This window comes from Panthera leo, chromosome A2, assembly GCF_018350215.1.
Source record: "Panthera leo isolate Ple1 chromosome A2, P.leo_Ple1_pat1.1, whole genome shotgun sequence".
NCBI classification, from domain to species: Eukaryota; Metazoa; Chordata; class Mammalia; order Carnivora; family Felidae; genus Panthera; species Panthera leo.
This window is the reverse complement of record NC_056680.1, coordinates 115,659,463-115,673,578: the sequence shown is the minus strand read 5'-3', so window position 1 is coordinate 115,673,578 and position 14,116 is coordinate 115,659,463. Positions and strand designations below refer to the sequence as shown.

Sequence of the window (14,116 nt, the reverse complement as noted above, 5' to 3'; positions counted from 1 at the left end):
TGTTTCTCATGTGTTGGTGTAATGCAAAAGATTTTATTTGAAAATAGGCTCAGCTGGGATGGGAAAAGAATTTCAGAGCCTGAGTCAATGGAAGTTGTTACAGAGGAAAAGATTGATAGATGTAAATACCTAAAGTGTAAGTGTTTTATGTGTCAGCTAACCACATGGACCAAGTTTAAAGATCAGTGTCAAATGGGGATTTGATTGTAAAACAAATATAAAAACAAAAAATGTATGCCTTAATATGTAAATAGGAAAACAGATGATGCAGAAAAGAAGAAATATTCATGAAAGAATTACTAGGAATTTTTTAATACAAGTTAAAGCAAGGAAATAACACCGTCCACCCAACAATTTGCCAAAAATTCAACATGAATGATGACAAGCCTGAAAAGGCCTCAGGAGATAGATACACATATGCTGTTGATAAATGGGAAATCAATGTATCTTTTTTGAGGAGCCATCTGATCATCTGAATCAGATGTCTAAAAATGTTTATAGTCTTTGACATAGTAATTCCATGTCTATATATCCTAAGCAAATACTCAGAGATATAATCAAATATCAAGAATATAAATATTGAATACTTTTTTTTTTTTTTTTTGCATCATAGCAAAACACTGAAACAAATCTAAAAGTCCAACAGTAGATGAATGATTCAGTCGATTATGGCATATCTATAGCATGGAATTTTTTTTTTTACAGTCATTACAAATGGTATTTTGGAAGAATTTTGAATAGCATGGAGAAATAGTTACGTTAATAAGCAGAACATAAAACTAGACGTGCTATATGAGCTATATGGATGGAGAAAATGCTACATGAAAACACTCCAAAACATAAACAGCCATTATGTGCAGGTAGTGGGATAATGGACGACTGTTAGTTCCCTTATCATTTTTCTGTAGTAAGCACAATTGTTTTTTATCAGAATTGGACATGATTTTTTTAAAAAGAGCTTAAAAGCGTTGTTAAGCAGGGTTTCAAGTGCTTTTTAAAAATTTAAAGAGTTTAAAGGTATAAATAGTAAACTGCTGTGAGCATAGAAATCTAGTTTCCAGTTTTATCATAAGTGTATATAAGCGGTGAGTCACTAGCGTCTGAGCAGGAACTTGAAGACTTCCCTTGCGAATAAACTCCGTGAGTTTTAGTGCGTGTAATTTTGGGTACTTCATTTAGCCGTGCAGAATTCTTTTTATTTTCTGACGTTTGGTCATATTCCAGATAACTGAGATTAATAGTAAACTTGAGTACTTGTCGGGTCAGGTTTTATTCACGGTTTTGTTTTGTTGTTTGTTAGTTTGTTTGATTTTACCTAAATAATAAAATGAAAAGTCTTCTAGAGACAGTGAGGCTGATGTCCCTTTCAGGGCCTGTGCTTGAAAGCGGTGGGGACGCAAAGTCCAAAAGAAGAAGTTGCTTGCCAGCTCCGTGTCCCAACGCCAGTAACATCAGCCTGTGGAACATCCTGAGGAACAACATAGGGAAGGACCTGTCCAAGGTGGCCATGCCGGTGGAGCTGAACGAGCCGCTGAACACCCTGCAGCGGCTCTGCGAGGAGCTGGAGTACAGCGAGCTTCTGGACAAGGCCGCACAAGTCCCCAGCGCCTTGGAAAGGATGGTGAGGAGTCACTCTTCCGTCTGTGCTGTCTGGCCCCTGCTCCGGAGTCACCCGGCCCCTCGTGGGGGGGCCCGGCAAAGCTAAGACGGGCAGGGTCAGAGCTCCCTGGCTCCTCTGGTTTTCTTTTGGGTTATCCTTGAAATGGGTTCATTTCTCACCAACATCTAGTTCCCCTGTGCCTGGTTATTTTCAGTCACCTCGATAAGATTTGCCATGTGGGGGAGCTTCTCTGTGACAGTTGGTGCCTGTGGGTAGTTCTGCTCTGTGGTTTTACGCTTCCTTTTTCTCCAGAACCTTCCAAGTGATGGTTCTGTTATGCCTGGCTATAAAACATTGTCTTGAGGGCTGTCTGCGTGTTTATTTTTACTATCCCGGGTGGACAGAATTTAATTTCTTGTGCTGTTTTTCTTTTCCAGGATAAATTTCCCTTGAGAATGTTTTTATTTTGGGAGTTGTCCCACTAGCAACTAGATTTTTGAAAAATAACATTCGGGGTTTTTACGTAAGAAACATTATTGTTCCACCCCCACTCGTATTCTGTAGAGTAAGTTTTTGTTTTTTTTTTCAAAAGCTCTACTTAGAGCCTAGAAACAGTGGTGTTTCTCATCCTTCTCCTGTCTTATGGGGTGGAGATAAGGGGACCATGGTTATAAGATGATGGCCAAATCAGCCCTTTCTGTGACGAGCTGAATTTGTTCTTTGAAAATGAGTATTCTTTCCTCTTTTTGCTCCCTTGTATGTTACCTGTTCCACAGTAAGGTCATTGTTTGGATGGGAGGCTGGGACTTCAGTGTCTTCCCCCAAATGCAGAGTCTCTGTCCTGGGTGTTTACTGATGGGCCATATCGGAGTCGGCACACCCCCTGGGCTTCATGGACCTAACCCTAAGTCATCCTCGCACTGATGGAGGACACCATTCTTTTCTAAATTCTAAGCAGTCCCTAGTTTTGACCCTCATTAAAACTTCATTATTTTAGTGATTTGAAGATGAAGGGGAAATCTAACTATGGATGAAAGAGACATCCTGCTGTAGGTCCACAGTCTCCAGGGACTTCTCCATCAAAGAGACTTTCTTGATCCTAATGATAATAAGAGGAGAGAAAAAAACAAGCTGTGTGTGTGTGTGTGTGTGTGTGTGTGTGTGTGTGTGTGTGTTTTATCTTCTTTGTTACCCTTTCCCAGAGAATTTCTGCTGAACAAAGGGAGGCAAGTAGCTTCTAAAGCAAGTGTGAAAAGTCAACATTCGTGGACAGCTCTTTTCTTTAAAGAAAAGATTGGCTTTGAAGATGAAAATATTCTTCAAGGTGTTTCATTCTTGTGGCGATTGAGAGCCCCTTAGGATGTCAGCTGATTGATTGGTGGAATTGACCTTGAGAAGGAGTTTGAGGGAAGGCTTTGCATTCAAGTACAATGCATCTGGAAGGGAAAGTGCAGGAAGGCATTGTGCAGCAACCCCGTCCCTGGGTGGTTTACTGCCCTGCAGGTCAGCTCATGCCCCTGAATAGATTCTCTCTCATGTTGCCTCAAAGGAGGATGCTTCATTGTGCCTGTTCCCTCCCTAACTTCTCCCCCCCACCCAGCATTATGGATGACACCAGGTTCTGTCATAAATGTTGTTACATTTTATTTTATTTTTTTTAAAATTTTTTTTAATGTTTATTTATTTTTGAGACAGAGAGAGACAGAGCATGAATGGGGGAGGGGCAGAGAGAGAAGGAGACACAGAATCAGAAGCAGGCTCCAGGCTCTGAGCCATCAGCCCAGAGCCTGACGCGGGGCTCGAACTCACGAACCGTGAGATTGTGACCTGAGCTGAAGTCGGACGCTCAACCGACTGAGCCACCCAGGCGCCCCACTGTTGTTACATTTTAAATTGTGAAGGTGATTCAGGGTCGATCCAACATTCCAGAGAGACAGTGTGAACTTTCTTCAGCCAGTAGAACACATATGGGGAAGCAAAGAGAAGAGCAGATACCTGGACTTTGAGATCAAAGACAGAATTGAGCTTCCTGAACTGAGTTTTTATAAGCTAACCAGATGCTCTGCAGTATTCTATACTGTGAGTGGTTAAGGTGGGTCCTATTGCAGAAGGCTTAAGAAAAGTTATATGACTAGTGAAAGACACTCAGCTTCCCTCCCCCCCCAGCCCCCCCCCCCCCCCCACACACACAATATAAGAAACCTCATGAAATGTGCTGGGAAGGGGAGACATTGGGATTGTTAACTAGGTTCAATGTTCTGCACCCCACCCTTTGCCAAAAAAGGCAAAAAGAATAACGCGTCTCCTTGGTGCCCCAAAAGGAGAACTTGATGGTGACAGCCTCACAGTGAGTGCTTATTTCATGTTTACCTATAGTTTTTTCCTTCCTTTATCTTTTGATTTTTCATTTTTCCTCCCAGAAAGCAAGACACTTTTAAAGGCACTGTGCCCTGTCCTGGGACTTGTTACCCAGACAGGGAATTACTATCACAGATTTTCTTTTGTCAAAATGAGTTTGTAGGTTTCTACAGTATCAAATTAGGAAGGGTTGCTTGTTCCTGGATTGGGGGAAGTTTGGCTTTTTTTATGCTCTTCTTCTTTCTCCTTCCTGAAAATCAGGATTCTCAGATTTCATCAGGTTTAGAGGTACTGAACTTAACAGCTCAAAAACAGGGTAGATCCCTTGATAAATATCATGCTCTTGAAAGCCTCTTTTTAGGCATCAGAACAGATGGACAGTTTGAAAATGTTTGGTTCACTGGTCTCTAGGCTAAGATGGACATTATTTAAACCTGCAACTTTAAGCCAAAGTTAGTTTGGTGGTCTCTAAACCAGAGGCAAATTGTTGGCTTTCCAAAACAAACCATAAAGAGAGAAATAAAGGTTTTATTTTGTTCGTGTGTTTGTAAAACGATTTCTTGGAGACCAAGAAATAATAAAGTTCTTTCTTCCTTCTCCTCAGGTGTACGTGGCAGCCTTTGCTGTATCAGCATATGCATCTAGCTATTTCCGAGCTGGGAGCAAGCCCTTCAATCCTGTTCTTGGAGAAACCTATGAGTGTATCCGCGAGGACAAAGGCTTCCGGTTTTTCTCAGAGCAGGTGGATATGTACCCTTTCTGTTTGTTATGTACACCCTTTTCGTCCACTGGTCCTAGAGGAGTCGCTTACGCCTTCTATTACATCTGCTTTTGAAATATTTATTGTCCACTTTTCACTGGCTTTAAGCAACTTAGATAATTACAGTGCTTTTACACATAAAGAGAAGGAACGATTTCCCTTCACCTGAAACCTAGTTGCCCCCAGGCACATGACGGTACTAGCAGAGCTGAGCGAGCCTTTGACCATAGGCATCAACAGCACCCTTTGTGTAAAGTCATAGTGAGGCAACTTTTCAAACTGTGATTTAAGGTTTAAAGTAAGATGCCCCCTTACTCATTGACATTGTCCTTCTAGAGGATGAATGCCCCCATCAGAATGGATAGCATCAAATAACGGCATTATTCTTGATTCCATTTAAGAGGAACCATTCACTCATGTATTTATTTAATCACTGAATCTTTCCCGAGCATGTCACACATATCCAGCCTTGTTCCAGGTGTGGGGAGACTGCAGTGGGCTGGGGGCTGGGGTCAGTGTCGGTCTTCCTCTAATAGATGAACATACTTTATACTTATGTAGCCTGAGTTCCTTGAGGTTCCATGAGACTTGCCCACCTAAGCATTAGCAGGTAATAATATTTAGGAACAAAGACCAGGGTCTCTGGTGCTGGCCTAGGTTCAAATCTCAGCTCTAGCTCTCAACAGGTTTGTTTGTAACCCAGCGCAAATTACTTAGCTTCAGTTTCCTCCTTAAAGTGGAAATAGTAACAGTGGTACAGACCTCACACTGCTTTGTGACAGTTAAATGAGATGCTCTCTACAATGCACTCGGAACGGTGTCTGATACATGGAGTATAAAGCCTTAGATGAGTGTCTGCTGTCATTATTATGACAGTGTAGTTGGTAATAGCGGAATATTGGGAACCTCTCAAGGATCTGTCAATATGGAATTATTTCGCTAAGATAGGATGCATTGATACAGAAAATAAAAAATAATCCTCTCACCCCTGCTTATGACAGCGACTGGACACGTCCGCCCTCTGTATGTCCCTAAATGTTAGCCCAGGAACATGAAACACAGTTGCTTCGCTACGTTTCTCTCCTCCCAATTCTTAGAAAACTGAGGAAAAGTGGGTGGGTTGCTAGAATATTGCTTTCCTTCCTGTTGTCTTGCTGCCCCCTTTATCAGTGGATTTGCATTTGGGGGATAGGAAAGGAAAGCTGGTATAGCTGACAGACTTAAGAGTATGGTGCTTGTCTCAACTAGAAATTACAAGCAGTGTTCTCTGAAACCCAAAGGAGAATGAATATACAATAATCCCAAAGCACATTTTTAGTAGATTGCCAATTAGAAGCTAAAACAGGAAATTAAACACTGATATTGGGGATGTGGGGGGTTAAATCAGTAGTTAAAAGGATAAGATAATTAGATTCAGATTCAACTGGGTTATTTAAATACTAATGCTAAAATGGAATGAGAATAAATGAAAATATAATTTGGTTACCATGGCATTATATGCGTTCATGCGAAAAAATAAAGGCCAAAAATAGCCCAGACTACAGCAGACAATCAGGACAGGATGAGTGGTATAAGGAAAGAGTTAGTAACGTGAGCTGGTGTAAAGCTGAGCTTCAATCCCATGAGCCCCTGACAAGGCAGGGCCAAATTCTGGATCTGCTTGTGTACCTCCAGTGGTGCCATGGAGAGAGAAAGCAGAGCTCCTGGGCACATGGGCACAAAGACAGAAAGAGCATTACATAACTTCGTCTTTGGTTCCGTGAAATGGATCCCAAAGAAATAAGCAAGAAAGAGATCTAGTCATTGTTAGTAGCAGAAGGTGTGCTCGATGTAACGTAGACCTGCTTTCCAACCCTAACCCCACCACATGCTCTGTGTGTGGCCTTGTACGAGCTACTTAAACTTTCTGAGCCTCAGTAGTGTCTTTATAAAATAGGAATGATTGTGCTTAGCTGCGATTCATAGGTCGCAGTAAGGCTCTAGTGAAATAATACACTGAGATATAAAATACTTGCACTGAAGATGGTAAACGTTCAGCACGTGGTTATTGCTCTCATATTTAGAGGCAACTTTTAAAGTGCTTTCTAATATGCAGTGTCAAGAATAGTAAATAAGATATACTGTATCTATTCCACTAATTCAAGTGGTTTGAAGAGGGCATCCTGTCACTGGCGAGTCTCTGACAGAAAGTCAGCCACGAGGCGGCCGGGAGTCCTCACAGCTGACGTCCCTATGGTAGCACCAGCAGTCCTGCTCACGATGGAGCCACTTCACCCGTCTGGAATTTAGCCTATGGCCTCAGATACCCAAGAATGGATGAGTCTTTCAGGCACAGACTCACTCTAGCTAATCCTTTAGGAAACTGATATATAAACAAGAGTGCTGTTCTGTGCATTTACTATAAAAAAATAGACCTCTTACGGGGACCAGAGGGCCTTGGTCGCATGACCCAGCATACTTTCGCCATAAACAGATCACTTGGGAACCCGGAATTTAATCACCAGGTATGTGTACAATAAGAAGGGGAGGTGGCTGTGGAATTTGGTGTGCTCCGCTGCCCGTTGCCCCAGGAGTGGAAAGGGTTTTGTCCAGGGCTCCTTTTCCGGGCCACCAGGAGACTCTTCATTTCAGCCTCCTGCACTCCCCCTCTCACCCTTATTTATGATGACCAGCTGACCCGTTGTGCAAGAAGACCTAATTTAACACATCTAAAGAGCGTGCCAGGGTGTTTGTTGTGTCTCATGCCGGCACCTGCCAGGATGGCCCTTTCTGCTTCCGGCCTAGGAGACAGTCTCCCTTTATGGAGACAGCGTGACTCTACCGTCGTGCATTATATACGTGTGATAATACATCAGCTTTCAGAGTTTGGGGCCTTCTTTGCTTTATTACACCTCTCCACAGTGAGTAGAGTTTACCGAATGATTAATAAACTGGGTAGGACCTCCAAATGGGTATTTTAGGGTGGAAGTTTATTCTAACAAGGACCTTGATAGAAACCATGTATCCAAGTGAAAGGACCTGGAAGGAAACTAGGGTAATTCAGCTCTTCCACTGAGTTTTCTAGATTTGAAAAGCAGTGTCTGTCCTTTTCCGGAAGCCTTTGAATGTTGTTGCTTTGTGGTTTGGTTGGGGGTGTGGATGTTCGACCCAGTCAGTGGCCAAAAAATTTGAAGTAATTGCTACTTCGCAGAGTTTGGCTGCATCACAGCTTGCTCCTCTGTATTGTTTCTCACCTAAGCAACCCCCAAATGCAATATGAAAATGACTCATGGGGTCAGAAACCAGAGAAAGCATTTGCTGTTCACATTTTCCTCAGAAAAATGAACTGTTAGGTTTGCGGAGTGCTTTATGCTTTTCGGACTTGTGCAGGATCTTATGTGATCTTCAAAGTACCCGCTGTGTGGCAGATGAGGTGAGGATCAGTTCTAGGCAAATGCTTTTCGGACTTGTGCAGGATCTTATGTGATCTTCAAAGTACCCTCTGTGTGGCAGATGAGGTGAGGATCAATTCTAGGCAAGAAGACGGAGGCCTGGAACATTAGCATCTCCCAGTGCCCTGCACCAGAAATGTTGGAATGTTTCCATTCCGGTGGCCTCCCTGCCTCACCTTTCTTGGAGTCTCTTGTAAGTGTAATTACTCAGAGCTGCCAAGGCCATTGGCTACCAATGGGAATAGAGCATTATGTGCGCCGATCAGACTCTGGGACTTTGCCTGCCATTGTCACTTATACCTTTCATCCTCCAAACCCACATAGGACTTTGTTCCCAGCTCCCACTGTGGTCTGGGGAGTGGCCTTTGTGAATGAGCAACATTCAGGAGTAAGTCATAAACATTCCTGTCCTGTGTTCTAACCCCTGGCAGTTCTACCTTCTCTGGGGAGGAGTTTGCTTTGTGCCAAGAAATGTGATTCAGCCTCGGTTGTCTAAATAAGCTCAGAAAAAGGGGAATTCAAAAATGACTTCCTTTTTCTGAAGTCCTTTCTGAATTCCCCCTTTTTCTCCTCAGGGACTAAGCATCCTGCTGGCAGGTTCTTCCTTACTCAGTTCCCCTGCTGCCTGGCAAAGGGCTAGCAAGCTGGCTCAGGGCTTCATCAGGGACTGGACAGGTCAGAAAACTTATTTCAGTTAACTTTGCTTCTCTTTTTATACCTTTGGGAGAGGTTTGGTATCTAAAGCATATGCAGTTAAGCTATTACCTAAAAGTGGCTATCCCTGATTATCTGGAACGTCAGCTGTCTGATCACTGTTCGAGTCATTTTTACCATTTATCCCACCCCCCGGACCCTCCTCCTCCAGCCATGTACTGTTGAGAGTTCGTGACAGAAAAGCTGAATGGAGTTACTGAAGGTTACTAAAATGTAAGAGATTCAAATGAAGTCTTTTTTCCTTTGATCTCCAGCCTCAGCCCTTCTTGCTTTTCGGTTACTCATCAAGAGAACCCTGAACATACATTCTTGGACAGACTTATAAATACCACTCCTATCACTTCTCTCCCTGCCCGTCACCCCTCAGTGGTTCTTTGATCTACTAGTAGGCAGAGTTAGTTACTACTGATTAAAGTGGCATCTTATTTAAAGACGTTATCAGAAAGGAAATTCAGGCTGTTCAAATAAAACTAGCAATAAATGGAATACAAGGCAAGTAAACCAGTGCTTTTCACGTCTGGGTCAAGTCCTCGCTTCACGTGTTTTTGTTTCTGTTTTGGCAAGAAGCCACGTGCTTGTCAAACCAGGTGATTAACTCTGAACATGGGGGAATAGAAAATAATTGGCAGTTGCATTCTCCCAAAGATCAGGCCAGCAGCCTTGGCGTCATCCTTAATAGCTTTTTCTTAGAATCCATATCCTATTTATCAGCAAATCCTGGGGTCTTCCTTCAGAAGCCTTCCTTCCAAAGCCAGCCATTTTCACTGCCTCCCCCACTGGGGCTAGCCTCCAAGCCCAAGCAAAGGCAATCAGTGACTGGGATTGTTGTGATAGACTCGTTCACTGGTCTCTTGTTTCCATAGCCAATTCCTCACCCAACAGCCAGAGCGATTGCTTCAAAATGCAAGTAACACCTGCTCTAAAACCTCCAGTGATTTCCCTTGTCACTTGGAATAAAATCCAAACTCCTGGCCATGGCCCCACAAAGCCCCACCAAGATGCTAGCTCCAGAGAGCATGCCTGTCCCACCTCTGCTCATTCAGCTCCAGGCACTTGTTGCCCCTCTTCCAACATACGGAGTGTTTGCCAGCCCTGAGTAGTGCCCGTGCTGTCTGGGATGCACTTATCCCAGTTTCCCACGTGCTTAACTTCCTTATTTCTCTTAGCCCCAGACCCTTCCACTGTAGAGTCCTGCCCCTACCACCATGTCTGGAATAGCACTCCCGCTTACCATCCCCCCATCCTCACACCTTGCTTTCTTCTTAACGCATGGCACAACTGAAAAATTATGTACTCATTTCTTTATTATCTATCTTGCAATCATGAAGGTTTTTGTTTCTTTTATTTCTCATTGTATCCCCAGTGACTAGGACAGTGCCTGACATATCATATGCTTTTTCTTTTTTTTTTTCTTTCTTTCTACTGATTAGTAAATGACGAATGCTGTGGGAGGAATGGCCACTTGGTCCCTCTTTGCATGATTTCTTACCTAGCACTTGTCCTCTTTTCCACAAGCTGACCTTCAAGATAGGAGGCGAGTCAGGAGCTAGGAAGACTGAAAAATTAGGTCTCTGGACAGCTGCAGAAGTGATGTAGCTAAGGGATATTTTTCTAAATTTAAAAAAGATATACTTACAAAATACACAAATATTGAAATATACTCTTTCCCCATCTGCCTCTCCCCATACCACTTGCCTCTTCTATAAAGTACATTCAAAGCATAAATCAAAAATGATTAGGTTCTAATCAGAAATTATTAATGATTAGGTAAGTCTTGAGATATACAGATAAATTATAAGAATTTTCAACCACTAGGGGAACTCACTGTTTTGGGGCTTGTGGAAAGAAAGATGCATATAAATACCTGCACAATAAAAACCATATATACTAATTTCCTGAATGTTTGAGAATTTTTACCAATTAGAAAGTGCTCTTATTTGATTGGGATGGTGGAGAGGGATGATAAGAACCCCTTTAAATTGGATTTATCCAGTAGCCTGACAGACAGGACAGTGTCTGCTTCAGGACTGGGTCAGTTCAGACTCAAACTCAAAATCCAATGCCTTTCTGGGTTACATCTGGGTTAAGATATAACAGGAATAGAAACTCAATCAAATCCCATACTAAGGTTAGATTGTGCCCATCATTCTCTACTCCAGTAGATTTTAGAAAGATTGCCATCAACAAAGATTAAATTACGAACCTTGAGTTACCCCCTTTCAATGGGCCCTTTGAGTTAGTCTATGCCTTGGTGTAATCTTTTTCCATTTGGCTGACATCCACTGATGCTGGGATTTGAAGAAGACATTGGGAATAGATGTTAGATTTAGAGCATTTTGAAGTCAGAGGGATCCTCAGACCTCATTTTACAAAGAAATAAATGAGACTCAGAGTAGAAGGTCAGACTCCAAAGATTCTTTGTCTAAATATTCTCGAGATGGGAACTTAATGGTGTGCGGAGGCTTTGGGAAGTGACCAGAGCTCAGCCTTGAGAACAGCCATAGAGAGGCAGCTAGGACATAAAGCAAAGAGCATTGGATTTGGAATCAGAAGACCTTGGTGTAAAGCACCACCCCTTGTCACTTAGTAACTGTGTAGCATTGGACAGGTCCTTTGTTTCCTAATTTATAAAATAAGGCGAATGAAGACACAAGGTTACCATGATAACTAAGTGGAAATACTATTCATGAAAAATGGCTAAAATTTAGTCTTCGCCCACTTCATACCGGTGGATGATCCTGACATGTTAATTGTGTCTTCTTTTTGTTTGCAAAGTCACTGGCATTAGTCCTATTTTGCAGATGAGGTAAGTCAGGCCCAAGATGTTTAAAAACTTGCTCAAGGCCATTCGGCCAGTAGATGATGTTGCCTGGTTAGGACCTATATCTATGGAACCCCAAAAGTGCTCCCTTGTTCCCTGACACTTAGTGTAGCACATGGCAGATGTTCCAGAAATGTTTCATGAATAAATACCTGTTGTGAGGAAATATATCGAAGAAGACGAAGACACCAATTTCATTTTCCTGAGAAGCTTTGTAAACTTCTTAAAAGAAATGTGCACCAAATAAATCACTCCCAAAGGCCTTTTTAAGCCAGAAAAAAAACAAATAAGCAAAATCATTGATACTGTGAATGTTGAGATTTACTCATTCAGGAAACATCCTTTGAACCCATGTAAAGTCATTCTGCGAAGCACTGATTCATGTATTTGACATAATAGTTTTAAAAGGTCGAGGTTGCCTATAATTTTATGGGACATATATATGCTTTATGGACTGATAGGGCTTCTTTTGTAATTCATGTGGACAGTATATTTATCCCTGTTTTCTGGGATTTAAAATTATTACAGAAGAGGTTTATAGTTTGTATATACTGTATTTTGCTTTAATGTTTACATTTGGCCCCACCTACAAAATGCCAAATTCTTGATCAAAACTGTGAATCCTGCATTTTTTACTACATTGTTTCTGCAGGAATAAATACGATCGCCTTTTAATAATTTACTTTAACATATGCCTATGTTATGGGGGAGGGGGAACATTCCATAGCTCCTCACCTGCTACAGGGGGAAGGGAGGGGAGAAGTAGGGTGTGGGTGTTGTCTTGCCTCATTTAGTTTTATATGATCCCAAGGTTTAAAAATTAACTCCACTGCTTTCATTGATAGTCCGGAGTGGGTGTGGGGTCGGCAGGGGTGCGGAGGCAGTGGGGAGAAAAGAGGGATGGGTTTGCAACATTTTGTGAGAAAAAGTATCTCCAAAGGAGTTCAATTAAAAAAGAAGACAATGGGGCACCTGGGTGGCTCAGTTAGTTAAGCATCTAACTTTGGCTCAGGTCGTAATCTCAAGGCTTGTGGGTTCAAGCCCAGAGTCGGGCTCTACACTTATAGCTCAGAGTCTGGAGCCTGCTTCGGATTCTGTGTCTCCCTCTCTCTCTGCCCCTCCCCTGCTCATGCTCTCTCTCTCTCTCTCTCTCTCAAAAATAAGTAAACATTAAAAAAATAATTATATTAAAAAATAAAAAGGAAGACAATGAAGGCCAGCAGAGAGTTGCATTTTAGGAGTTAGGCTTCTAAAGCATGCTGGAAGTAAAAATTGACCTGAAAAATCCCATAGGCACAGAGTGGGGCTACATTTTTTTTATTCATTACTTACATATAAAACCCAGTGGTCATCCCAACAAGTGCCCTCCTTAGTACCCATTACCCATTTAACCCACCCCCCACATCCTCATCCCCATCAACTTTGTTTGTTCTCTGTATTTAAGAGTCTCTTATGGTTTGCCTCCATCTCCATTTTCATCTTATTTTTCCTTCCCTTCCCCTATGATCATCTGTTAAGTCTCTCAAATTCCACAAACGAGTGAAATCATGGGATAGCTTTCTCTGACTTATTTCATTTAGCATAATACCCTCCAGTTCTATCATTGTTGCAAATGGCAAGATTTCATTCATTTTCATACCGAGTTGTACTCCATTATATATATATATATATATATATATATAAAACCACATCTTTATCCATTCATCCATTGAGGGACATTTGCGCTCTTTCCATACTTTGGCTATTATTGAGAGCACTGCTATAAACATTGGGGTGCGTGTGCCCCTTCAAACCAGCATTTTTGTATCCTTTGGATAAATTCCTAGTAGTGCAATTGCTGGGTCGTAGGGTAGCTCTGTTTTTAATTTTTTGAGGAACCTCCACTCTCTTTTCCGGAGCAGCTGTACCAGTTTGCATTCCCACCAGCAGTGCAAGAAGGTTCCCCTTTCTCCACATCCTCGCCAACATCTGTTGTTTCCTGAGTTATTGATTTTAGCTACTCTGACCAGTATGAGATGGTATCTCATTGTGGTTTTGATTTGTATTTCCCTGATGATGAGTGTTGTTGAGCGTCTTTTCTTGTGTCTGTTTGGAGAAGGGCTACATTCTTAAGAGGTCTGTGGTAACTAAAACCATCCAAGGGACAGCAAATTTGCATCTCCCACCTTGTATCAGAACTAGGATTTATGGTCACTGAGACCTGAAAGATACCTGCCCTGTTGAAATCGGGTCAAGCTGGCACAGTTGAAATGCCATCAGTTAAATGTGTATGTGGCACGGCTCTCTCCCTGAGTTCCTCACCCAGCAGAGTGGCACCTATGAGTGGTTTTCGTATCATGTTCCTTGTTACAGCTGAGGGTCCAGAGCAAGGTAAGAGGAGTCACCTCCTCCCTGGAAACCACTGATACGCACCAAAACTGCTGCCTTTCACC

General features: G+C 42.3%; 1 protein-coding gene across 3 annotated transcripts in view; it reads left to right on the top strand.

The window, feature by feature from the left end:
* OSBPL3 (oxysterol binding protein like 3) overlaps positions 1–14,116 on the top strand; it is a 177,887-nt gene that overhangs the window by 142,877 nt on the left and 20,894 nt on the right. For all 3 annotated transcript variants that reach the window (XM_042920425.1, XM_042920435.1, XM_042920444.1), the window contains 2 exons: positions 1,371–1,621; positions 4,563–4,700. In XM_042920425.1, coding sequence (XP_042776359.1) covers positions 1,371–1,621; positions 4,563–4,700 — 389 coding nt within the window. The remainder of the gene's footprint in view (positions 1–1,370; positions 1,622–4,562; positions 4,701–14,116) is intronic.